Source organism: Peromyscus maniculatus, chromosome 1 (assembly GCF_049852395.1).
Source record: "Peromyscus maniculatus bairdii isolate BWxNUB_F1_BW_parent chromosome 1, HU_Pman_BW_mat_3.1, whole genome shotgun sequence".
Classification (NCBI taxonomy): Eukaryota; Metazoa; Chordata; class Mammalia; order Rodentia; family Cricetidae; genus Peromyscus; species Peromyscus maniculatus.
The window spans coordinates 108756641-108780417 of NC_134852.1; the positions used below are offsets into that span (position 1 = coordinate 108756641).

Below are 23777 nucleotides of genomic sequence, written 5' to 3' on the forward strand. Positions count from 1 at the left end.
AAAGCCTTCTCCCAGGAGGCGGAGCCCGAGGGGGCCTCCAAGGTCTGGATGAGGTGACATCAGCACTAAGGGCGGGCTGGCTGGGGCTGGGACTAAGGTCCAGAGGCCGCCCTAGGCGCCTTGGGAAGCACTGGCCAGCCAGCAGGGATGCAAGGCATGGAGGCCCCAGGAGGCCCTGCTGGCTGGTCCAGGGGCCCCGTCTGGGCCTCGGGAGCCTCTTATCATGACTGTCACTAGCTGCTGTCTCTGCATGGTTGGGACGCCTGATCTGGTCCCACCTTGGTCATGATTTTGCTGGGCCTCAGCTCCCAGTGGCCTCCCTGCAGTTCCTCTCCTCCATAGCATTACAAGAGACCCTCTAGATGGGCAGGCAACACCCGGGGCCTTAGGGGACACAGCACCCAAAACAGGACTCCCCAAGATGTGACCCCATGAGGCTCTTCCACCCACCTCCACAGCTTGTCCTGGGGGTCTTGGGTGTGTTTGCCAAGGCACCCCATCGGGAGCAACATCATACAGGACAGAGAGATTCATCCAATGGGAAACAAAATGTGCAATCTAAAAGGATATAAAATACTCATAATAGGTGAGGAAGGGGGGCTGGAGGACTCCCTCCTGAGACCTGGCCCTTTCACCTGCCCGCTCTTGGCCAGCAAAGAAGCTGTCTATGGGCTGGGGGACGTCTGCCGCAGTAGGAGGGTGGGGCAGGGAAGCTCAATGGCCCAACAGCGCCACCTGCTGGGCACAGCCGGCTGCTATAAGACCAAGGTCGAGGGAGCAACTCAAGAAATGAGCATCTGCAGGTCAGCGTCCTCAGACCCCAGGGTGCCACAGGGCAAGGTAGCACAGAGACCAAGGCTGAATGGCGCCCAGTGCAGGCCTCACCCATGTGGCTGATACTTATGGGCCAGGCAAGCAGCGCGGGCCTACAAAGAGTCACAGGTTGGAGCACCCAGAGCTTCATTGGGGGCAGAGGTGCATGGTGGGAAGGCCGTGGGTGAGAGGGCAGTCTTGGAACCATAACTGCTATACTTTCTCAACACCCAACCCAGGAAACCTAGGAACCCATTTTAGTCTGTTCTGTTCCCCCAAAACCAAACACCTGAGATCAGGTGGTTGTCAAGGATGCTCCTCTTGGCTGTTTGGAGGCAGGAAACTAAGTCCCAGCATAGTGGTCACACTCTCACTGCAATCCTGCCTCTGGAGAAAGCATTCATCCCTTCCTCACCACCTCACACTCCACCCTACCTCCCCAGGCTCTGCCTGCTTTCTGCACCCTCTAGAAGGGGCATGGATTTCCAGCACCTGAGCCGCCCTAGGGTACCACATCTGAACCACTGCAGAACCGGTCTTAGCTCATACCACCCTTGCCCACCTATCACCTCTTCAAATCCCATCTATCACTGCATTCCATCCACTTCGCTTTCAACAGTCCTAGTCCACCCTCTGCCCATCAATTCCTGTCTCTAGCAACCTGACCTCCCCAGCATCTCTGCTCTGCTCCGGCCACTTGTCTGTGGCCTGCGCTGTCTCCTCTCTACTGAACAGGACAAGGGCCTTGACCTGACAGGCTGAGACTTAGTTCCTAGGGGCTTCCGGGCTACACTATCAAGAACACTGCGGTGTCATGATCAGCAGATCGGTGTGTCTTCCCGGTTGCAGGAAGGCTTTTCTGGAGCAGGGACTGTGCTTCCCGGGGCCTCGGATGGACAGGGCTCAGCAAAGCCAGTCCCACACCAATTTGTAGTAGGGGACTTGAAAGATTCCACAGAGCTCACCAGGCCACCAGTGAAGCCACCAGCCTCATCCGGGACTCCCAAGTCCTTCCTTGTTCATCCCTCTGACCCAAGGTCAGCTACTCATTGTCCCTTCCTCCCTTACCCTCCCCCGGGGGAGGGGTAGATGAAACAGACACACAGAGATCTTTCTAGAGTGGCAGTTAATATTTATTCTGAGAAGATAACATGCCCTTGACCCCAGGGCATGGTGACCTGGAGAAGTGAAGGCCAGGTCCTGGCGGTCCATGTAGTGTGGGCTACAGGGCTGATCGCCTGCAGCGGGCACACTGAGGCCTCCCGGGTGCAAGGGCCAACAAAGCCACTGCTCTTCCTGCTCCACACTGTCCTCACCTGTCCAGTCCTCAAGGCTTCCCGGGGACCAGAGGTCCCTGCACAGCCAGGAGCCAGCCTGGCCTCGCTTGGGAGGGAGGAAACAAGAGCAGGGCTGCTGGCCCGTCTCTGCTGGCGGTGGGAGGCAGTGGCAGGCAGTGGCTAATCCAGAGAAGCTTATACAAGTTGGCTACTTGGTCCTGGTTTGCCCCGCGCCTCAGGGGGATATGGCTGAGCTAAGACGCGCATGTCAGGCCCTGAGACCCAAGACGGCCTAGCGGGTGCTTTCTCCTCCATTCCTGACTGCAGTCTTTGTTTGCAGTAGCCATTGGGAAGTGATTATGCGAACGTGTGGAGTATACGATATAGAGACACGGAGAGGAAGTGGTGTGACCTTGCTCTGATTCTTGTAAGAGTCCCCACAAATAGGCGTCACCAGCCTCACGCTGCAGAGGGAGGAATAGAGGCACAGGAGGTTTAAGTGACTTGCTCCTGGTGGCATGCACAATCCCAGGCCCAGGCCCAGGTCTTTGAAGGGAAGCCCTAACCATGCAGGAGGAATCCTCTTATCTTTATTTCAGTGCCTAGCCCTCCCCATGGCCCAGGCCCCAGGCTAGGAGCAGAGCTACCACGGAGCAAGATGGCAGTCAGAATCCAGCACCTCCAGCCAGGAAGGGGACCACACAGTAGGGACTGGAGACAGAAAGTCACACTCCCAAAAGGAATTGCTGCTGTTTACCTAACTGTACTTTATCTACCAAGCCTGGTCTGGCAGCCCAATGAGGGCACAGAAGGGACCCTGTGAGCCACAGAACCAGGACTGAACAAGAGTCCCTCCGGAGTGCAGTCTGCAACCAGCCTGAGGACGCCCAGGAATGAACATGCTCATCTCTACCTTCCTCTGAGACTCCTCTGAGAAGGTCCCACTTCACCCATGTCCTTTCATGCTCAATGTCAAAATAAAAGCAGAGGACCCACAAAATGAGTTAACAAAGAACAACGGGTTGGGACAGACTTCCCTTTACACTGAGATTTTTAAAAAATGCTAAGACTATCAAATGTTGAGGATTGAAAAGAACGTTGGTGGTCTGGAGAGCAGGAGCATGATGGCCTCCTTGGCTGTCTGGGGGATGCTGATGGAGAGACCTCTGGTCAGGAGAGGCAAGTCCCCGCCTGTGACAGCCAACAGATGACATAACCCTGAAGGCCTGGCACCACCCACCCTGGAGTCCTTTCTTCCAAGAAAACCCCAGTGTCTTTCCACAGAGGGAGCACATGTCCCCTAGGGACCATAGCCCTATATCGACCTGCCTGGAAATAACACTTTCTCACGGGTGTGGCCACAGCTCTTCAGGAGATGGGAGTTAGGGTTATCTGCCTCTGAGAGGACCTGAGGCTAGGGAGGCCTAGGGCGGCTCTTTGGGCCAACAGGGCAAACCCATGCTGAGTAACTCAGTGGACGGGAGGAGGACCTTAGACAATGAGCGCACGTCTCCTGTGTTCCTCTCAGCAGATGCCCACCGAGGGTTCTTCCAAGATGGCTCAAAAGACAAGGTGTAGTGGGACTGGAGACATAGCTCAGTTCACAGAATGCTTGCCTGGCATACGCAAAGCCCTAGGTTCGATACCCAGCACCATATAAACTGGTGTAGTGGCGCACGCCTATAATCTCAACACTGGGAAAGTGGAGGCAGGAAGGGGAGAAGTTTAAGGTCACCGTAGCTAGAGAGCAAAGACCTGGGAGGGGAGCTAGGAAACGGGGGGGGGCGGGGGGGGGCATGGCAGTTTGTGTGTAAACAAGTGACATCTTGGCACTCCTCGGCAGACAGTGGGGCCTGGGGGAAATGTTTTCAACAGAGAGAGCCCCTTAGCAGCAGTGCCCACTGGGTGGAGCTACTTTAAATCTTAGGCAAGAAAACTCCCCCACACGAAGGAAATTCTTCGGGGCCCTCCGAACACCGAGGCTCCGGGACGGGCAGGGCTCTCCTCAGGTCACACAGTGGGTCAGTGGGAGAGTGGGGGAAGGGCCCCAGGGTCTGGTTCCCAGGCTGGTCCCAGGCCAGGTGGGGACATGCAGGTGGTGGTGAGGACTGGTGGGGCCAGGCAGGCGGGCGGGCCGGTGTCACACAGCCGTGAGAGAGGCGCTGCTGAGGACATGCACGGCCACCGTGCCCGGCAAGTCGCTGGGCTGCCGCCTGCTGCGGTCCTGGAGGTGGAGCGTGTGGAGCGCCTGCAGGTCGTCCGGGTCGGTCTTCAGGCACACCTGGCCCAGGAATTCATCCTTCAGGACGCGGTGATTCCAGATCTGAGAGGAGACAGTGGGGTGTGTGTGTCCAAGACCAGGAATATAGCCTCTGGCAGGTGGGTAGGGAGGGCAGGGCCTAGAAGCCTCTTCCCTCAATACCAGCCCAGCCAGGGGAAGGCCCGTGTCCTGGGGACGCCCTCTTCTAGAGCCTCGGGCTCCTGTCAAAGCTCTCTACCACGTAGAAAGCCCAGTCTCTCACTATTAGCTCTGGTAAACTTGAACTGGGGGGTAAACCTGGACTTGACCTAGCTCTGCCTCCAGTCCCTTTTTCTCCTGTTTCTGAGACAGGTTTCCCTGTCTAGTCCTGGCTAGCCTGGAACTACAGGCTATGCAGGTATGCAGATCAGGCTGGCTTTGAACTCACAGAGTTCTGCCTGCCTCTGTCTCCCGAGTGCTGAGATTAAAGATGTGTACCACTTCATTCAACAGCTCATTTTTAATATTCAGGTTGAATCACCTGCCCCTACGGGTCCTTCTAGCCTCAGTAACTACAAGTCTGTGATTTGATCCAGTGGGACCCAGTGTTAAGAACACTTGGAAAATCTAGTGGATCCCTTGGGGTGCCAGACGTTTGTTTACAGATGGTTTCTCACCCAGAGAGAGGCTGCTCTGGGCCTGGGGACAGAGGGCTTCCTGGTAATGAGCTTAGCCACGTTGACCTGAGAGGAAGGAGCTGTGCCCAAGGACACTGGCATTCGAATTCCCTCCTCAGAACTCTTAGGAATCAGCCACATGCCACATGCGATCTGTGTCACTTTCCCAAGTGGATCCACCGGTGGGGGCTCTGAGGAATAGTGACCTTGAAAGGCTTGAACCACTGACTCCAGCTGGGAGACCAACCTTGCTGCCCCTCAGACCCAGACTGAATGGGGAGTGTGTGTGTGTGTGTGTGTGTGTGTGTGTGTGTGGTGGGGGAGGGACGGGCAAGACAACAGAATCTAGCACCACCAGGTCCTTTGTCGAAGGCTCTTGTGCCCTGGGCCCCACCCCTAGGAGTTGGGGGTCACGGGAGGGGACAGGACGGGCTTGTGAAAGGGCCTCACCTGCACGGTGATGGGCTGAGCCAGTTTCTTGCGATAGAAGACGCCCTTCACATTGTACTCTGGTGTCGAGGTCCCTCTCTGCACAGCTGAGCGAACCTTCTCACCCTCACACTTGATGATCACATAGGAGTTTGCCCCTGGAGGGAGGATGGGGAACTGGGGTGAGGACGGGCTGGTGCAGAGGCCAATGGGACAGGTGTCCGGGAGGGGACATGCCAACCTGGTCTTAGTCACGAAGGGGAAGGGAGACAGGAGCCTGGTCCACCTTCCAGACAGGAGTCCTCTACCTTCTAGGGCAAGCAGAGGAAGGGATGCAGGGAGCCTCTGGCCTGCTCTCCAGGAAGCCTTCCTGACCCCCCAGTGGCCATCTGATGTCCCCACCACATGGGGACGCAGGAGGTGAACCTCTCTAGAAGCTCACATCACACCCTGGATGGCTGGACCTGCAGAGTGAGTTCTGTAGGTGCTGGGGGTCTCAGGGGGCTGGGGTCTGTGCTGAAGGAGACAGGGCCTGAGGTAATCTCCAGGTGAGCTCACCTGTTGACGAGTCCTTGAGGCCAGCAGCCCCCAGGACATGGACCTGGGTCACTTGCTGGGGGTAGCCACACAGGGAACTCCAACAGGTGCGAGGGGGCTCATCCAGGCACAGCTCCCTGATATAGGGCAGGGTGGGGGACAGACAGATGGCAGGAAGATAGGAAGACGGGTTCAAAGTAAGGAGCAGTATTTACTGCAGACGTCCATGAATTCTAAGCCAAACCTCCCAGCAGACCCAACCATCCACTGCACGGGCTTCCAGCCTCTCTGTCCCTCCCCTAGGGTCCCATCCTCCTCGAGGGACCACAATGCACTTAGTACCACCTGCATGCCACAGCCTCTGTTGGGCACTTAGAAACATTATTTCTCATCCTTAAAATGGTTTTAGCCAGTCTCCATGGGACAAGTGAGAGAGTGACAAGACCCACCCTAAAATCCAGCTCAGCCCATATTGCCACAGACAGCATGGTGTCGGACCCCTTTTCTAGAGTTGGCCCCTGTTTTCATCTATCAAATGGAGTGGTTAGGCCTCCCGTTCGGGGTGTGGGGAGATAAATAAAATCCATGAAAGCCACTTTAAAAAACGGAGTCACTGTTCCTAGTCAGGACCAAGAGAGGCTGGGCAGGCAAGCAGGGAAGGGGAGAGGCAAGGGGTACCCATCTCTGGGGACACTGGCGCCTGGACGCCATGTCTTGAGCAGACAGCCAGGCTAGGGCTGCAGACTCTACCAGGCCCAGCATGGACTACACCGTCACCAGCCCCAGCCTCAGCGCACCGGCAGTTGGAAGGTACATCCGTGAAGACTCGGAGCAGGAACTCGCCAGTGTGGCCCGGCTCGAAGGTGGTAGGGATGATGACATAGCGACCCTCGGGCTGCTCTGTCCGCAAGAAAACGCTCCGGGAGTTGATGTAGATGGAGCTGGCGGCCTTATGCTGCAGGCTGTGCATCCGGTACTGGCGGTTCTCCTCCACCTGCGTGCAGACAGGAGGAGATGGGCCACAGGCAGCCCAGAGTCTGTCCCATCTCCCGCTGGCCACCGTGGAAAGGTCAGTAGGGATACATGGGTAGGAAATGTTCAGAACTAGCAAATGCATAAAGACAAAATTAGGTCAGGGTCGGGCTAGGGCAGAGGAGGGTGCAGGAGCACAGAGGTCCCTGTGCTCAGACAAGCACCAGGGAGACCAGGAATGCCAAACACCCAGGGCTGTCTCTTCCAAGGGACAGATGGACAGAAGTCTGGGAGTGGAGGCAGGCAGTTAATAGCCTGGTGACCTCTGCACTGTCTGCATGACTGAGACCACACTAGGTCCTCCTGCAGACACCTAAGATGTCATACACAGCCAATCTACAGAAACTGTCTTTATGGAAGCTGTCACATGTAGTCATGTCTTAAGCTTTATTATGCACAAGAGACTGAGTTCATTATCACTGGGAAACTTTTTTCCAAATTGTGCTGTGCTTAAATATGCCAACCGGTGTCACACTCTTGAAGTTCAAATCAGCACCAGTTACTGAGTCACGTTGAACTGGAATTCCTTCTTGCTTCACATGGATTGACACTCTGCTGGCCATGGTGTCTGCAGAGACCCCTCACGGAAGGGTCTATTGGATTGGGTGGCGATAACCTACTGGAGTGGACCTTCTCTTCACAGCGATGATCATCTAGTGATGATGTCACTAGCTGACATGCTCAGTTCAGTGGCCTATGACTTTTACCTCAAGAAAAATTATTTAAAAGTAGGGGTGGGTGAGAAACCCCCTGGTAATCCCAATGACCCTACAAGGTTTTTTTTTTGTTTTTTGTTTTTTGTTGGTTTTTTTTGTATATGTGTGCGTATGACGGGAGGCATGCATGCCACAACACACATGTGTTAGTCAGAGGACAACTGTGGAGCTGATTCTACCCTTCCACCTTTACACATGTCCAGGGACCCAGCTCATTTTATCAGGCATCAAGTGCCTTTACCTGAGAAGCCATCTTGGTGGTCCTTCTCTTGTTTTGCTTTGTTATGTTTTTGAGACAAAGTCTCTTATAGCCCAGGCTTGAACTCACTCTGTAATTGAGATTGTCCTGGGGCTCCTGTTCTCCCGCCTCGGCTTCCTAAGTGCTGGGATTACAGGCGTGTGTCACCACACCCAGCCTGACCCTGGAGTTTCGCCACAGAGGCATCAAGCACAGTAGTCCCTGACACCCATCCCCACCCCCCACCTCCACCCCCAACCCGGCTTAGCTACAGTTCCATTTTCCATGATTTCAGTTACCTACAGTCAACCATGCTCTGAAAATAGCAAGAGGAAAATCCGGAAATAATTTCTATATTTTCAGTTTCAGATATGCTGAAATCCTGCACCATTTGACTTTCCTCAATCCAGAACATGAGTAACCTTGCTTGGCCAGCACTGTGCTGTGTACTGGACCCATGCATTAACTGCTCAGGAGCTGCCTTTGCTATGGCTATGGTGTGGTGCTACCCATGGTTTGGGACACCCACCGGGAGTCTCTGAACTTACCTTCATGGTTTGGGAGGCCTACGTACCGTGACATGCCTAACTCCCAGCCCACACCCATGAAATGATGTCAGCAGCTGCCAGGACATCCTAGACAACTCTTGAAAAAGCACTGTAGGCTACAGTCCAGTCAGTGCAAGCTATAACACGGCACAAAGTCTCATAGCACATCAACACACTATGACCAAGCCAGCACAAGGGAGTGAGCAAACCATCCTGTCATAACCATCAAATGCTGGGGACCAAGCGTGCACTAGGATCTCACATCCATGTGCGTTCAGTACGTTCTCAAGATCTGACATGCATGTGGGGACCTGAAATGTCACTGTCTCCCCACACTAAGCATCACATGTGGAGGACAACAATCCAAGAGGAGCGGCCAGAGGTGAGTCTACCTGTCTCTGCACAAGGTCGCCCACTTGGCAGCCCATGAGGTTGCAAAGCTCCCAACACAAGCCCAAAGCTTCCAATACAACAGGCTGCGGGGGATGAGAGGCCCAGCTCTGGGGGAGGGGCAGCGGGGCCATCAGACACACAGGACCTCCCAGAGCCAACAGCTAGTATCCCTCACCACAAGTGACGCTGGCCTGCAGGTCTCACCTTATAGATGTCGAAGCCGATGGCCAGGTTCTCGCCCTTGCCTTCTCTGCGAGTTGAACGCTTGGGCCGCTGCTGAATGCAGATCAGTACTTCATCTTCTGGCTTCTTGACTTCAAAGATGTACTGCAGGTGTGGCCATGAAAAGAGACCCACGGTGAGACCTGGGGCAGCCTCCTGTGCTCCCAAGAGCCTGGACCCAGGGGCTAAGCCTCAGCCATGTCAGCAGCATGAGCTTGGGCCACCCCATCAGCGCTCCGAGTCAGTCCCTGGTCTGGGAGGAGAGCCTATTAACTCACACTGGCCACCTTGCCTGAAGACGGGGAGAGCTCAATGATTTGGTAAATGCTCACCTCAGAGCCTAGCACACAGTAGGTGCTCAATAAGGACACATTGGGGTCTAAGGACTAAGCACATGGGCTCTGACTGAGGAAGCTGCTGGGGACAATTCCCATGGGGGGCACAGCCTGGCCACATTTCCTGGGACTAGCCAAACTGTGCAACCATGAAAGCAAGGGACCTGACCATCTCTAACCGTCCCTGAGACCCTGGACAAACACGTTTAAGTCCCTGAGAGCGAGTGTCCTCACTGTGACCATGTGCAGTACAGACAGAAAGCCTGGGACGTCACGTTCTCAGACAGTGTCCACCAGGCCCTCACTGCACAGATAGTCTTATGAGGCTCAAAGACAGTCAGGGACCCTCCTGAGTGATGCAAGGGCCCCTGGCAGGGCAGTGATGAGGTCTCACAGCTGCTGCAGGGCGGGGCGGGGCGGGGTCCTGGCCAATGCCCACCTGTGGGTTCTGGAAGAAAGTGTCCTTGTGGTTGATGCAGCCTCCACTGCGGTTCTGCTGTGGGTCCTCATGTCTCGTCCAGGCGCCACGCAGCCGCGCCTCCTCCCATGTCTTATGGATGCTCAGGTAGGACGTGTTAATCAGGCGGCACTTAATGATGTCCGTAAAATACCGGCACACGTCCTCGAAGGTCATCCTGTGTGTAGGAAGGCACTGAGCTGGGCGAACCCCATAACGCCCTTAACCACCGCTCCACAGAAAGCAAGCTGGACACAACACCACCAAGACCCCAAATCTCTCTTGGGCCTCAATTTCCTCTTCTGTAAAATGGGGGTGAACCTGCCAACAGTTGCCTGTCTCACGGGGCTGGCAGGGGGTTAAGCAATATGGGAGCGTGCAGCATTGTTTGGAACACAGAAAGCCGCTGGCATGTCGGCTGTGCACAGCTGATCTCGTGTTAGTAACGAGAGCGCACCTCTAACGCTGTATTGCAGTTTGACAGTTTATTGTTGGGAGGAGGATGCAGGTGTGCGTGGCATGCATCTGGAGGTGAGAGGATAGCCTGTGGGAGTTGGTTCTCTCCTCCCACGGTGTGAGTCCCAGGCACTGAAATGAGGCTGTCAGGATTAAAAGTGCCTTCTCATCAGCCCCGCTGTGTACATCATGTCTAGTCTGTTTCTACCCGTTAGCTTCCATGGCTGCGGTAAGCCCTGAATCAACTGGTGGTAGACAACCAACCCCCACCCCCACCCCCGCCATGGTAAGCATGAGACAGTGACCAGGCAGTAGCCACGCTCCTCAAGGAGCATGGGCAGGGCCAGGGGAAGTGCACGGTATGAATATGCATGAGAAGGCCTTTAAAAGCAGCCATTTCCATGGAGGAGCAATGTGACTGTTTTAACTCAACTGACTCCTGAGTCAGACGGTCCACAGCAGTGCAGACTGGAGGGCCTGGCTAGCCTACCCCACACCCACAGAAGGGGGCTTCATCAGGATACTAGTATTGCTGTCATCTGATCCTGGTTGGTCTGGGGTCTACATGGTATCTACCTCACACCGGGTACCTTGTACCTTCCCTCCCATAGGCGGCTGAGTCTCCTATCAAGGGTGCTGTGAAGAACAGCCCTGCACCAGGACAGGGGCCGGACAGAATCCACTGGTGGAGTGGATTCAAGGGATGCACATAGGGGGATGTATACAAAGGAAGGAATGGATACAGGGGAATGAACAGGTACGGGGGTGGAGGAGGGGATGATACAGGGGAATGGACAGGTATGGGGGTGGAGGAGGGGATGATACAGGGGAATGAACAGGTACGGGGGGTGGAGGAGGCGAGGGATACAGGAGAATGAACAGGTATGGGGGGTGGAGGAGGGGATGATACAGGGGAATGAATAAGTATAGGGGGTGGTGGAGGAGGGGATGATACAGGGGAATGGACAGGTACGGGGGATGGAGGAGGGGATGATACAGGGGAATGAATAAGTATAGGGGGTGGTGGAGGAGGGGATGATACAGGGGAATGAACAGGTACGGGGGATGGAGGAGGTGAGGGATACAGGGGAATGAATAAGTATAGGGGGTGGTGGAGGGTATAGATAAGGGGAATGACTGGATGCAGGGGGATGAGTAGGTGTAGGGGTGCATACAGTAGGATAGACGGAGAGAGTGGATGTGAGGAATGGGTACAGGGTGATGGATTCAGAAGGACATGGGTTCAGCAAATGGATGCAGGGAATGTGAGACAGACACAGGGAATGACCAGCCACAGGGGATGGATACAGAGGAATGGATGCAGGGGAAAGATGCAGGGGTTAGATACAGATGGTTGGATGTGGGGGGATGGACCCAGGATGGACGCAGAGTAGACACAAGAGGAACAAATCCTGGGAACAGATACAAGAGGTTGGATGAAGGAGATGGATGCCCGAGGGTGACTGTCTGCTGTCCCTGTGGCCTGTGTGCTAGGACTAGCCTGGGAGTCAGACCAGTTCCAGTGTCCCTCAGGTGTGCAGAGAGGACACGGGGTAAAAGGAGCCATCACTGCACAACTCATTTTACAGAGGAGGAAATAGGCCAGACAGGTGCGTTTTCCAAAGCCACACATGATGGTGACTATGGAGCCCTGGCTTCCGACTCCCTGTCCCACGCTCCCTGTCAGGCCCCAGGAAGTTCTCCCTCAGCCCAAACTCAGGATTAGAGGACACTCACCAAAACTCGCCATCATCCTGCACGGTCATGCCCATCTTCTCCCGCTCACTCTTGCTCACTTTCTTCCATTCCTCTGAGCTGGAATGTGAGTGTCAGGGAGAAACCAGTGTAAGAGGGAGTAGCCTGCCAGCACCACCTCCCCAAGAGACAGCGCTGGTCCAAGCCATGTGGCTAGAGAAACTGGGGGTCACGCCCAGCCCAGCTCCAAGAAGCCTCCATGCCCTCCCACGGGAGACTGCGATCGCTCTTCATGCCATGGCTACGACGTCAGGGGATAAAGCTGGGATCAGGGGCTCTGACCCTCGGGGCCACTGGCCAAGCACAGAGCACCAGCAGCATGCAGGGAGCTGGTGGTCTCCCTCCCCACCTCCCCACAGGTCAAGATCAGCTCACCCTTCTCCAGGCCACTGTCCTGGATGACCCCACCCCCAGACACCACGCACACATTGGGAAGTGAGTGTCCTGTCTTTTCCTCAGGCCATCTCCCCCAGACCCTGCAAGGCCCAGTCCAGTGTCACGTTTTTTTTTGTCCTCGCCTCTGGACCTGTACCCACCCCAACCCTGGGCCTCACGTGTCGCTCCAGGGCCCGTTCCACTCCCGCTCGCCCCAGGGGTTCCTCAGGCGGATCATGTCCAGCTTCTCCGATTTGAAGAAGGCCAGCAGGCCGTGGCCCAGGCGCACCTTGCGCACATCAGTGACAGCATACGCATGGCCCTTCACCAGGCCACATGCCAGGCGGGCCTCCATGTCAGCTGCTGTCACAGCCTGCAGGAGGACAAAGGTACTCAGACAGGAGGGTCACACAGGAATCCAAACTTGAGACACTGGAGCTAGACTGAGGAGCCACACCGCCCCCTTCAGGTAGGGATGGGAACTGCAGCTGCATGGGAAAAGAACTTACTTTGCTAAGAAGGGGTCAGAACCCCAGGGGACCAACCACCTGCAGATGTCACCCCAGAGTATATTGATGCCAACCTGCCCCAGTGAAGCCAACTGCTATATATTTAAAATTATTGAAGTCTCAATACATAGGCCTGAGTGGCCTAGAATTCTCTTTGTAGACTAGACTGACTTTGAACTTGGGGCAACCTTCCTGCCTCTGCCTCCCAAGTCCCAAACACTAAGATTACAGATGTGCAAGCACCATGCCTAGTAGTAACACTCAGCAATTTTAAGAGCTGTTTGTGAAAACATGGGCAATAGTAAACTGACCTTGGTGGGAGTATTGACTCCACGGAAATGGGCAGATACTGCAAACCAGGGCACCATGTTTCTAGAGAGCCAGCTGATCAGGCACACAGACAGCAACCTTATCCTGGTTTCAAACCCTGCCACCAATGAACCCACCCATCTCCCAGCAGTGACCGAGCAGAGGACCCTCTTGGAGACCAGCTTCAGGCTACCTACCCTAGGGACTCCCTACCCTCTTCCAGGTTCCCCTTAACTTTGGACACCATATGCCTTGGCAACGTGCCTCAAAGGCAGAGAGAGATACAAGGGTCTGAAGGGAGCCTGAAGGGTGTTGGGGGGCGGTGCATGGTGCAGGAGGTTAAGGCTGGGTTTGCATTGCTGCTCAGCACCGGGGAAGGGGAGTTGTGTTCTCCAACGGCTGTCCCCCCCTCACGGGGCCAAGAGTGAGTGTGGTGAGCTGGCCTGGGCCCAGGCTCAGCCCCACTCCCTCTCATCCCAGGCTTGGGTCTGGCCCACACTCCTACCTTGATGGAGGCACTGATGAGGCCACCTCTGCTATGCACTTTCAGCACCCGCTCAAAGAGCTGACTCCTCTTGACCTCGTCGCTGGCCAAGTCCCCATCGGTCAGGTCAATGGGTTCAGAAACGCCACCTGTGAAATCTACGAGTGCATCCGCCGTGTTGCCGCCATCCAGGGCCTGGTAACAGCCCGCCAGCCTGGGGGACAACAGGCAAGGAAATCCCAGTTCAGGCTCCCGGGCAGCTCTCAATCTGTTGCCGCATACAGGAGCTGTGTGAAGCTTAGAAATCAAGCCAACTGCTACGGTCTCACGGCAAGCCACAGCACAGGCAACAGTGGCGTCCAGGTCTTAACTCCCAGGCCCACTCTGTCCATCTGCACACCACCACTGTAGGACTCAAATTCCCAACAATTCTGCATAAGTAATATAATTCACAATGATAGAATGTACAACTCGAAGGAACTGGTTTAAAAAACAAGTGCTGTACCTATGCTCTGGAACATTCTAGAAAGTGCTGGAAAAGAATCTTAGGGGTATGGAAAAATGCTAGCGTTTATTTGTTATGTTTGAAAAACATACATAGCTGGATTCCAGTGATGTTTTGAGGGGTAAGCAATAATTCCTTAAAGTAGCTTCTGGCCTGGAGAGATGAACTGTATGTGGAATTGGGAGATTTGTATCCAGTTTCTTTGAGGGAACTTTAAAAAGATATTGAGCATCTCCTACGTGTGACCCAGTGAATCTGAACATGAGTAACAGAGTACATGAGTGCACAGCACAGTACCTTCAGTATACACTGAAAAGACAAACCCACAAAACAGTGCCATGCTTTGTAAGGATGTCCATGAACAGAGATGCATCAGAGATGTGGAAAGAAGCTGGGCTAGCAGCACGGGCCTGGAACCTCAGCCCAGGGATTGGGGGTTCGAGGCCAGCTTCTGCTACACAGTGAGTCTGGGGAAAGCCTGCATGAAGCCTGTCGCACAACAACAAAAATGATACTGAATAGTGTCCCCAGGACAGAGGACAGGGGCACGGAGAATGAAAGAGGTAGCTGGAGGCACAGATGCAGACAGTGCGGCTGTCTAGAGCAGGAAGGGGAGGGACCATCAGTCACTGTTGGAGACTTTTTGGATTTGCTCCAAAGGGCACAGGCTTGTTTTATAACTCAAAGAGTAAATAAGAACTGGGGAGGTGGTCCAGTGGTTAAAGCAATTGTCAGGAAAGTGTGAGGGCTAGAGTTCAAATCCCCAGAACCCAAGTAAATGCAAGTGGATGTGGGGGCCCACCTGCAATCCCAGCCTTGGCAGGCAGAGATGGGATCCCGAGAGCAAGCCGGCTAGCAGGACTAGCCACATCAGTGACTCTGGGTTTGACTGAGAGACCTGCCTTAGTGAGTAAAGTGAAAGAGCAAGCCAGGATGTTTCCAACACCAACCTTAGGGACTCCACATACACACACACACACACACACACACACACACACACACACACACACACACGCATGCACACATGAGTATACAAGTATGCACACATGAAAAAATGCACCTAAGTATAACACATGGGGGAAATAAAAAAATTAAAAGTAAACAAACAAAAAACAAATAAAAGCAAGCATAATATAGTGCAGCCACTATGGAGAACTGCTTAAAAAGTCACATACTGAACTGTCACGTGACCAGAAGTTCCACTGCTAGGATACACTAGAAAAGGGTCAAAGCAGAGACTCAGACCCCTGAACATCCATGATCACAGAGGCACTATTCACAACAGCCGAGAGGTGGATGCTGCCCAACTGTCCATCCGCAAACAGATAAAGCATGGCTGAGATCTCCAGGGGAATATCATTCAGCCGTGAACAGAGGTGCTGAAATAAGCCGCTCCATAGCCAGACCTTGAAAATATTATGCTGGGGCTGGAGAGATGGCTCAGTGGTTAAGAGCACTGGCTGCTCTTCCAGAGGTCCTGAGTTCAATTCCCAGCAACCACATGGTGGCTCCCAACCACCTGTAATGGGATCAGATTCCTTCTTCTGGTGTGCATGAAGACAGATCACTCATATACATAAAATACACGAATAAATAAATCTTAAAAAAAAAATATCATGCTGAGAAAAAGAAGACAGGCCCAGAGGAACAAGTATAGTGGGACTCCCCATAAATGAGGTGCCCAGGATAGGCAGATTCAAAGGCAAGAAGAACAGGAGTTCACTGCAAAAGGGAGTTTTTGATTAATGGGGAAGAATTTCTGCTGGAGGGGTGTGTGAAAAGGTTTTGGATGGAGGCAATGGTGACAGCATTGTGGGCAGTGGTTATTGGACAATGAATTGGTGGCTTAGTGAGCAGTACTCTTTGTGTGTGTGCGTGTGCGTGTGCGTGCGTGTGTGTGTGTGTGTGTGTGTGTGTGTGTGTGTGTGTGTGTGTGTACATAATCAATCAAACTTTATTTATAAAAATAAAACAGAACAAGAGCTGGACCTGTAGCTCAGTGGTGGAGCCCTTGCCTAGCCGGCAGGAGGCTCTCCACCACAGCCCACCAATGGTAACAGAAACACACCAGCCACCAAGGTACTGGCTCTGCTTTCTGAGGGTTAAATTCTCCGGTGTTATTTTTTTAATTTTTTTTCCTTTTCTTTCCTCTCTTCCATGTAGGCTCTTGAATTCAAACTCGAGAGTCCTCTCACACTCTCTGCCACCTCCCACCCTTCACACACATCCTCCAAAGGCCTAGGAAGAGGACCCAGGGAGAGGCTAGAACCAGCTGGCATTCCTGCCCTCAGATGTCCCACTCCTCAGCACACCTTTGCTGGTGCTCATTCTGTGCCAGGTCCTACAAGAGGAAGACAAGTATCTGGCCCACAGTCCACCATCCAGACCAGGAAAGGTCCCAGGGGAGTTCGGCAATATACACTTGAGGGTAAGATCTACTCCCATAAACATGAGTGTCAGCCCTGCCCCAAATGCTGCAGGATGCTTGCCTGGGCCCCGTCCTCTCCCATTTCTTCTCCTCCTCATACTCCAGGTTTCCACTCCACCCATAACAGACCTAGCAGGTAGGGTCCTTGGGCCAAGGCTCTGACCATGCTGTGGACGCCAGCCTCTCACCTCTCTGTGACAGGAGCCTTTCCTAAAGGCCCGTGGAGAGCCCAGCAACAGCCCACACTGACTTGGCAACTCAGTCTGGTTATCCCGCCCAGAGAGCTCCACTTGGTCAAACCACCTGTTCAGACCACCCAGACAGCTCCACTGGTCAACTCACCCAGACAGCTCCACCTGGTCAACCCACCCAGACAGCTCCACCTGGTCATCTTGCTCAGAGAGCTCCACATGGTCAACCCACCTGTTCAGACCACCCAGACAGCTCCATCTGGTCAACCCTCCTGGTCAACCCACCTGGTCATCCCTCCCAGACAGCTCCACCTGGTCAACCCACCCAGACAGCTCCACCTAGTCAACCCACCCAGACAGCTCCACCTGGTCATCTTGCCCAGACAGCTCCACCTGGTCAACCCACCCAGAGACAGCAGCTCCACCTTGTCAACCCACCTGGTCATCCCTCCCAGAGAGCTCCACCTTGTCAACCCACCTGGTCATCCCTCCCAGACAGCTCCACCTGGTCAACCCACCTGGCCACCCCGCCTGGCCACACCTACTTGGCATAGGCCTTCTCCACCAGGGCACACCAGAACTCGTTTCTGGAGTTGGAATGGCAGTAAATAAGCTGGTTGTTGACTGTGGGCAGCCGGTCATCGATGACCACGTCCACCCACTCCCCGAAGCGCCAGAAGTGGAAATGGAAGATGCCAGCATAGTTATCAGGCTTCTCAGGGTCCCATTCCTGCTCCTTCCAGTCTGGGATGACCTAGGTGGAGAAAATGGAGACAAGATGAGGGCGTTGAGAGGCATCTGGCTCCTGAGGAAAATGGTGTAAGGAGCCGCCATTCTAAGATGGCGCTGGCTTCCTGGTAGCCTAGCTGTAAACAACTCCATATTTGGCTATGATGCACGAGTATGGTAATTGGCCTTATGTCCTCAGCCTATCCCGTGGCTCCCCATGTTCGCAGTCTGGCGGGACCCAATCATAGTACGGCACGTTTGCCTGATTCCCTATATAAGCAGCTGCAGTTTAGTCCTCGGGGCCCCTCATCTCCCGCTCTCCCTTAACCAAGAGGCGCTCCAATAAAGTGTGATCTGAGAAGAATCCTCGCATGGTGGTCGTCCTTCCTCGCTGGCTGAGGAGCGCGCCGCAAAATGTGGTGAATGTCCCCAAAGAAACAGGAGTACTGGGTTCCATCCCATCACTGCATGGACACTGGAGGGACTTGTGAGTACTCTGGTCTTGGGACCTGGGTTCCATGTCTGTCAGAGCCAGAGACTCAGGCATCTTCCAGCCACAGTGTTGTAAGATCCCACAGGCCTCCCTCTCTGCAGTCCTCCCCCACATCTGTTCCATCCACCCCAGCCATCCAGGCCAGCTCCAGGTGGAAGCCAGCAGCCATGCCAGACTCCTCGCTGTCTCCCTCCCCACCTAAGCAGGTCCTCCCGGCTCCCGACTTCCCACCAGCACCACCTCAGCCCCCCTCACCATCTCTGGCTCCCAGACATTGTAAGAACATTGACAGCCACAGTCACCCTGGCCCTCACTCAGCAGCAAAGCGACAAAATGATGATAGTGCCTCCCTATCCATGCTCACTTCTCTACCCGCTCATGGTTCCCAGTCCAGTCCCTGTCCTCAGTCCTCATATTCCTCCTTCAGTGGCCACTTTGTTGTCCAGGAAGCCCTCCTTAACTGTAGACCAGACAAGGACCCCTAGCCCCCAGCCTCTGGGCCAAGCATGCCTCTCAAGTCCATACTTTCACTGGGTTAATATATCAAGACCTGTGTGGTTCATCTTTCACAGGTCTGATACTATCTGTGAAGGGTCAGTCCCATGGTCAGAGCTCCCTGTGGGCAAAGATCCCTATTTATTTGCTTTATATCCACCTGGCCCAGCTGCATATGTGTTACACATAGGTTGACTGAATGATAAACACACAGACACCCATTAGGACTCTAATATTTAGTATTTATGAAGCACCTTGCAAATGCCAGGGCTTGGGCCTGACACACTAGAATAATATAATTCCCACAGTGGCTCCATCTTGGCTTGACAGGTGAAAAAAATTAATGCTCAGAGGGGCCAAGTGATTCATCCAGAGTCACAGAGTTAGGAAAACAACAACACTAAAAGCACATTTCTTTGGAGGCAGGTAAATCTGGGTTTGAGGCTGGGAGCCAAAGCCAGGCCTGTGTGTTTACAGATGAGTTACTTAGCAGTATGAACTACTGTGTGGACCCTGGACTGTGCTAGACATTGAGGACCAGGATGACCCAGACATAGGGCATTCCCTCAAGAAGCCTCAGAGTCTGGTGGGGGAGGAAGACACAAAACCACCCATGGTTTGGAGGAAAGGGGAAACTGGGAGAACCCTGGAGCCGGCCACAGCTCTGGGGAGATGTCCTAGGAGCTGGCCTAGGTGTCTCCCGAGGACATGAGGACATACAGAGGTCATCTGGGCAGCTGGAGGCAGGCAGGAGAGGGGGAATACCTCAGGCCTCTGTGTCAGGGTGACCAGCTCACTCTGCTATGTATGGACAAAGCTGAGCCCCACCTGGAGCACAGGCAGTTCCTTCTAGAAGAAAGTCACTCTGGTTCCGACAGCAGTGCCCAGACACACAGGCTGGGTTGGCACACAGTGGCAGCTTAACCGAGAGGCTGTGTTGGTCGGAGCCTTCCCCTCCCACTCATTAGGGATGTGTTGTTTACACAATGTACGCTATCAACAGGGACCCAAGCAGAGGAGAACTGTCTCTAGTGAGATGAGGGTGCCAACTCCGGGGAGAGGCACTGCCACCCTCCTCTGGAGGGGGCCCTGTGAGGTGCCAGGCACACCGATGTTTCCTGTGGTGCCCCCACCTCACAGCTTTGCAGGATGATGCCCTGGGAAGTCACTGGCAGAAGCTGCTGGGTTCCGATATGGTTTTAGCAACCTGGACCCAGGTCTGTAACCAGGCATGGTCCAGTATTGCCAACTGCTTCCTGGCCTCTCCTGGCCTCTGTCTTCACCCAACTCTGTGAGCTCTGACCTCTGCCCCGACCCTTGCACTGCCTCCCTAGCTTTCTTTGAAGGCAGAACACTGGATAACAAAGTGGGGCCCGTACAAGGTGGGCTCATCCCACTGCGCAGATGGAAAGCTGAAGTCCGGAGAAACTGCCCAAGCATACAGAATCATACCCGATGGCAGAGAGCCATGCCCATGGTCTTGCTGCCTCCTCCCCCGAGACTGCACTGGGTGCTCTGGACTGCAGCGGTGGGGTGCAGGGGGAGGGGGGAGCCCTCACAGGGCAGGAGGAGGTATGCTGGGACCTGGGAGGATCATTAGTCAAACACAAGGTTTGGCTCTGAGCCCACTGTGGACCGAGAAACAGCTAATGAGGCTCCAGGGTCAGAGATCCAGAGTCAGGATCCCTGGAGGCCTCGGTTTCCCCTCCTGCACCACAGCCCTTAGAACTGGCGTGGGGTGGGTTCCACAGTAGCTCCCCCCCACCCCAGTCTCTGCTGCCTGCAGGGCAATGAGGGTGGGAGGTGATAGTCCAAACACATTTGTCCACATGCCACATCCGATTATGTCACAAGTCACAGAGGCCCACAGCCTCCCTATCTAGGCCAAAAGAATCAGGAAGCTGCTGCAAATAGACCCACCTGAGCTTTAGGAAGGAAACGGCAATGCGCTGAACAGTGAACATGTTCAACTTCAGGAGGTCACAGATACAGGACAGTCACTCCTGGGGAAGGGCAGCCAATCAACTTACTTCTTGAGACGGGAAATGCAGACAGAAAGAATGAAACACTCACTACCCTGCCTTTTTCTGCATAGCTAACCAGAGGGCAACCGAGCAGCGAGGAAAGGGGGGCTCCGTCTGGAAACAAATCCCAGGTAATAAGTGTGGGAGAAAGGATGGTACTGAGGCACTTTTATTTTGGAGCCATTGATGGATTCATGGGTTTGGGTATAAAACCCTAGCACTGGGTTGTGGGGCAGAGGTTGGGGGAGTTGGAGACAGGAAGACTGAATTCTAGGCCTGCCTGGGCTACATCTTGTTCCAAAGAACTAATAAGGGCTAGGAATGCAGCTCGCTGGTGGTGTGCTTGCCTACCATGTAGGAGGCCCGGGGTTGGAGCGCCAGCACCAAATAATCCCGATGTGGTATCTCATGCCTGTAATCCCGGAACTGAAGAGGTAGAGGAGAGAAGACCAGAAATCCACAGGGCTGCATACCGAGGTCTAGGCTGGCCTAATATGTGAGACCCTGTCTGAAAAACATTATTCAATGGACACTTCACATCATGAGAGAGAGTCGGGGGGAGGTGTGGGGCAAGAGGACAAGATGTGACTTCTGCATGAACCTTATCAAGCAGCTGGGACAAATCCTGGGTTACAGAAATGCAGGAGCCAGAGAACATGTCAAATGGCTGCATGCGGATGCAGCCAAGAAAATCCACCCAGTGAGAAGTCCACATAACAAATGACCCAGTTTCTTCAACAAATAAATTGCAGGAGAAAATGAAAAGAAGAAAGGGCAATCGGGCCATGGCTATTAAGGATGTCTGTTTGGATCCCACTTAAGCAAACTGCCAAACCTGTGTATCTTTGAAACTAGTGCACTGTGTATTTAATAATTCAAGGTAGGCAGGCAGCCCTAATCTGAAAACCCAAACTCCCACATCTGAAATGTTCTGAGCACTGACATGATGCTCAGATTTGGGAGTTTGGAGCTGTGGGTTTGGGGTTTTCAGATTAGGAATGCTCAACGTGTGAAATATATATATAAATACTAAAAAACCTGAAATCTGGAAGTTTGGGTTCCAAACATTTTGGATTACTTTAAAACATGTTGGTTGCATATTAGTATTATAGCAAATATATTTACTATCCAATTTAAAAATAAATGTGTATGGGTATGTTGCCTGTATGTATGTGTGTGAACTTCTTGCTTGCCTGGTGCCTGCAGAGGCCAGGAGCCACCATGTGGGTGCTGGGAATCGAACTCAGGTCCTCTGGAAGAGCAACAAGCATTCTTAGCTGCTGAGCCCTCTCTCCAGCCCTATAACTACGTATCTCCTTTAGGACTGTTCCCATCAGCATCTGTGGGAACAGATGTGGGATGAGCTGATGTGGGAGGAGGTGAGAGGAGTGCAGATGTAATAAGACAGAGTGGCTGCTCAGAAGGGATGCTCTGTCACCAGAGACACCAGAGCACGGCCTGGCAGTAGGAACCTGCTTGTCACCCCATGCCCCAACATTTCCCCCTTGGAGGCCCCACCGAAATCATGGCTGCACAACACCTCACGATGCCTCATGGCACGTCCTGTGTGCCTGACTCTACCTGCACTCCCCCTCCCTTTCTCCTTGAGAGGCTAACCCTGGGCAGCTGGGCAGCCCCCCCCCCCCCCCCCCCCCCCCCCCCGGCTCCCCTGCACTAGTCTCTTTCCTCACCCACTGGGAGGGATTTCCTTAATGGGGCTACAGTCAAATGTGGTTCCTCCTTGGATGCCTAGCACCCAGTACAGGGCCTGGCCCCGCACCAAAGCTGGCTGGAAAATGTGAATTCTGGTCAGAGTGAGGTCCCTAAGTTCCCTACCCCCACCTCCAGGACTGTTACAATGATAACAGATGGCCATGAGAACTTCACACACTGTAAAGGGCTGTGCTATCTGCAGACATATTGGTCTAAGGATGTAGGGGCAGGGAGGCAGACAGCCCCTCAGAAATCTGCCTCCCAGAGTCATCAAGAACCTCCAACGCTACCTGCCGTGTGTGTGTGTGTGTGTGTGTGTGTGTGTGTGTGTGTGTGTGTGTGTGTGTGTGCGCGCGCGCGCGCGCCACACAGTGCGCAGAGGGTGCCCCACAGCGCCCTCTGGTGTTGAGTTTCCTGGGCACATCTCAGACTGAAGAGCCTGGCTGGAATCCCTCTTGGGCAGCACCTGCCTATACTGGGCTTGGGGTCAGGAGCCCTGGAAGGGTGACACTCCCCAGGGTCTGTATGTAGTGTAAGCAAGTTTTGAAAGTGATTGTGAAGAATGAGGGACAGGCAGGAGCTTCTCTGATCTCTGCTTTAGATCCCAAGGGCCATCTTGGGGCACTTCTGAGCGACCCTGATGCAATGGCAGAGTGGGGTTGCAGGGGTTCTCCGTGTCTCCAACTAGCAGCCCCCTGCTGTGGGATTCTTCACGCCTTGGCTTCTGGTTTCACAAGCCTCAACCCCCACGGGTTTCAGATACAGTGAATGGAGAGGTCAGGAAGCCATGTACCATCCCTGTGTCCCAGGACAATAGTCCAGAGCTCAGGATGGTCAACACTGCTCTGGCCAGTGACTCCTGCTCATAGGGCAGGAGAACTCTGGTCCTCCACCCTCGAGGCACAGTGTGACCATTAGAGGTCCCTTCAGTGGGACATCTGAGCCTGATTATAATTCATGCCATTACCACTCTCTGGGGACACTGAGTCTGTCTGGCCTGGCACCTGCCTGTCCCTCCACAGCACCTACTGCCATCAGCACTGGCTGCTGTGAAGCTGCTGGCAACACCCTTTACCTCTCTGAACCTTAAGTTCCTGCTCAGCAAAGAGACCCCCCCCCAACACTTCTCCCAAGATGATCTATAGCGTCCGTCGGAGGCCACTGACAAACGAGTGACTTCAGGACGTCAGCTCCCCCGACATTCTCCGTTTGACCTTCCCAGCACCTGTAAGGGAGGCATCGCTGACTAACAGGTAGAAAACAGCTCAGAGAGGCCGCCTGGGGCCACACAGCTGGTCAGTGGCTGGCAGCCCAGGGCCCCGGAGCTGCAGACACTGGCTCTCTGCCAGGCAGAGGCTCCAGAATAGCAGGACTCCTTGTTTTCACGTCCCCAGTGGT

The 23777-nt window shown here is 54.1% G+C and overlaps 1 protein-coding gene across 4 annotated transcripts in view; it reads right to left on the reverse strand.

The window, feature by feature from the left end:
* Positions 1-1924: 1924 nt before the first annotated feature.
* The window catches only part of Capn5 (calpain 5), a 57128-nt gene continuing 35275 nt past the window's right edge, over positions 1925-23777 (reverse strand). For all 4 annotated transcript variants that reach the window (XM_076547713.1, XM_076547727.1, XM_076547738.1 and 1 more), the window contains exons 4-13: positions 17471-17679; positions 13823-14015; positions 12679-12872; positions 12107-12184; positions 9896-10091; positions 9104-9226; positions 6770-6966; positions 5994-6109; positions 5457-5593; positions 1925-4413 (exon numbers count right to left, since the gene is read on the reverse strand). In XM_076547713.1, coding sequence (XP_076403828.1) covers positions 4231-4413; positions 5457-5593; positions 5994-6109; positions 6770-6966; positions 9104-9226; positions 9896-10091; positions 12107-12184; positions 12679-12872; positions 13823-14015; positions 17471-17679 — 1626 coding nt within the window. In that variant the 3' untranslated portion in view covers positions 1925-4230. The remainder of the gene's footprint in view (positions 4414-5456; positions 5594-5993; positions 6110-6769; positions 6967-9103; positions 9227-9895; positions 10092-12106; positions 12185-12678; positions 12873-13822; positions 14016-17470; positions 17680-23777) is intronic.